The 2,907-nt window shown below is 42.9% G+C and overlaps 1 protein-coding gene across 1 annotated transcript in view; it reads left to right on the top strand.

Moving 5' to 3' along the window:
• Positions 1 to 14: 14 nt before the first annotated feature.
• LOC118414051 (ral GTPase-activating protein subunit alpha-1-like) overlaps positions 15 to 2,907 on the top strand; it is a gene marked incomplete in the record, with an annotated part of 36,169 nt that continues 33,276 nt past the window's right edge. The window contains 2 exon segments of the mRNA XM_035817805.1: positions 15 to 662; positions 2,107 to 2,178. Coding sequence (XP_035673698.1) covers positions 497 to 662; positions 2,107 to 2,178 — 238 coding nt within the window.

Here is a 2,907-nt window from a genome sequence, read left to right as displayed (position 1 = left end):
CTGGTGCCCTGCTTGCTGGTGGCTTGTAGGCTTCTCCTAACTTCATTTCTCCCTTTCTGCATACCAGGTTACCAACTCATCTGGGACTGAGCTTTACTACAGTTACATGAAGACTTATGCTTTCTAGTTCCTGCCTTACTGTTTGTTTTAGTTGCATGTGTGCTGCTTCTAAATGTTTGTGCATCAACTCACCACTAACTACATTCTCACACATCACAACAACAACCCTGCATGCATATGGACAGATCTTACTCATAATCCAGAATCATGATGCATACATTTGGCACAGTGTTTTTTCATTTTTTAAGTCTTAACTACACCATTCTTTGCCAACAAGCTCCCATATCAACACTTTGTATTTGAAATACACCATTCCACATGAAGTTTGAATGAATGTTGTCTGACTGATAATTGTGACGTCTGACACGATGTAGCTCTTGTTGGGAGGCAGCGCCCCAAACTGGAGAGAACCAGATCTCAGAGTGGGGAACCTGCCATGATGCAGGAAGACTCTCAGTACCCGCTAGTGCGCAGCAGCAGTGCTAGTGACATCATGGAGGAGTTTGCTCGGGATCGGCTGAGAGTCGACAGCATTGAGCTGGAGGGGGACGACATGGGCAGCCATGACAGCCTGGATGAGTTCATCAAGCAGAGGTTACAAGGTGAAAGTTCAACCCTTCAGAGCATGCTCAGTAGCCTAAGGTCGAGGTTCAGGAGAAAATCAAGTGTAGCATCTGACACAGTTATTACAGGGCTTACAGAGAGTCAGGAAAGGCCCCCTGCAACTGCCAGGAGAAGTCTTCTGTCCACCTGGTTAAGCCCCAGCGCACCTACCTTATATGTGCCTGACACACAGGCCACCTGTCCAGAGAGGGTGGAGTCTGGAGAGCTTTCAAAGCTTAGAGCCATGCTGAGTGCCCTTGTTGTAGGACATAGTCCACTCAGCACTTCACATACATGTACCTTGACATCTAGAAACCAGAATGATTTTACAAGTGTTTCTTCAGATCAGGTGCAGTATGCATCAGCAGTTTTGGGGAGTGGAGGTCATCATGAAGATTTCAGGCACACATGTACCCCACAGTCAGGTGCAGTCAGGATGAACAGTCAGACCTGCCAAGATGAAGTGCCCGTTATTCAGTTAGACATTGAAGATGATGTAGAAACAACATCAGCAGAATATGATTCTGATGAGGATAGTTATGATGATTGTGAGGATTACAGTCAAGATGAGGACAATGATAGCAAGCGTAGCTTTGTCCAATTCATGTACCACAGTTTAGAGGACAACTATGAGACAGAGGCTTTGTCATCACATGTGGAATATAAGCTTCCACTTGTTAGTAACTGTCAGACAGCAGAGACAAGGAACAATGAGAAGATCGTGTCAGATTTTTTGTATGAGAAACATCTTGATCAGCAAAAAATGCTTGAATGCGATGATTGTCCTCTGGAAATTGACATTGCTGCCACTGGGGAAGACCAGAATGAAGTAAGCCAAAGGCAAGCGATGGAAGTTACTTTGGTAGTCAAAGAAAGGAATGAGAATGTAGATGTAGAGGCCAGACTGTTGGACTATGAGGAGCCACATACAGACATATCAAGTGAGAAGACAGAACAAAGTCATCTGAAGACAGCCCTAACAGAGGAAACTGTGCCTCTACTATGGGAAGGTGTCAGCCCCGCTGTCTCAGATAGACATAGCTCTCACCAGAAGGCAATGTATGCAGGCAGGGTGTGGCGTGTCCTAGGTAATGGTATGTAAACAAGGATTAGACAGTGTTGTTCCAGTTGGAGGAAACATGCATTTCCTGTTTAAAGTTGGAGAATTTATATGTTCAGAGTTTAACCTGTTCTTGTTGCTGATTGTTCTGTTGTCTTAACTAGGTAACTCTTCTTTTTTACATTGCTGTAATTTTACCTTGTTCATTACAGCAATGCATACTGTCAGTTGTCTTTTTAACATGACTTTCATGGTTCAACTAGCCTTCATAAAGACAGACTTACTGAACTTTTCAGTATTACATGAACTTGTTGGAATTAACAATATGGCTATGTCTGTGATCCTTTATCTGAATAGTGTCTCCTTCTGTGTCGGGTCCACAGGACAGAGCTTCAGTAGTGAGACCAGTGCAGTGTCCAGTGACACCACCTGCAGTGTGGGAGATGTGGTCATAGGTAGGTCTTCCACTCCGAGCAAACTGTCTTTTGCAGCTTACCTGCTCATAATTTCATATCATATATCATGCCATGGTATCATTTGTTTCTTTTTATGTTCATTTTTGGTGATGATTATCTAAGTCTATGCATATGTGCTAGGCTATGTTTACTGTCTTTTGTTAATGTTTTGTATTCCACCTTTTATTTCCTGTTTTGTCTCTCTGATGTAGTTTCCAGTCCATCTACCTTCAGGGTTCCTTTTGAAGCCTCTTATCTATGGGATAGTGGTTAGTCAGTCTTCTGTGATACACTGCCTGGAGATTAACTTTGAAATGCAGATTAAAACTATCATTCTTAGCAATAGGCAGAGCTTTAATTACTTGAAAGTTGTCTAAGGATATGGCTGTCTCTGTACAATTTGTGCTTTCAATTTTGTTTACCTATCGCTAGAAAGGGGAGGTATTTTTTATACATGTTGGGCACATGTCTTGACTCCCCTTGAGTATGTATATTGCCCTTGACAGAAAGCATTGGAGCTATATTCTCGTCTTACACTGTTTAAGACTCTTATATACTACAGTAACTACAGTCATTGATTCAAAAGAAAAGTCCAGTCAGTGACGACACCTCTCTCTGTACCAAACCATGTCTTCTCTGTCCTGTGCTGCCTGTCTGTTACCACTGTGTTGCAGTCACACTTCTATACAGCCCTCTCTCTCGTATTACATCCATGTGTCGATCCTGCCC

The sequence above is a fragment of the Branchiostoma floridae genome, chromosome 1, assembly GCF_000003815.2.
Source record: "Branchiostoma floridae strain S238N-H82 chromosome 1, Bfl_VNyyK, whole genome shotgun sequence".
In the NCBI taxonomy this organism is placed as follows: Eukaryota; Metazoa; Chordata; class Leptocardii; order Amphioxiformes; family Branchiostomatidae; genus Branchiostoma; species Branchiostoma floridae.
Note: the sequence above shows the minus strand (reverse complement) of the source record. Positions and strands in the feature narration are given on the sequence as shown.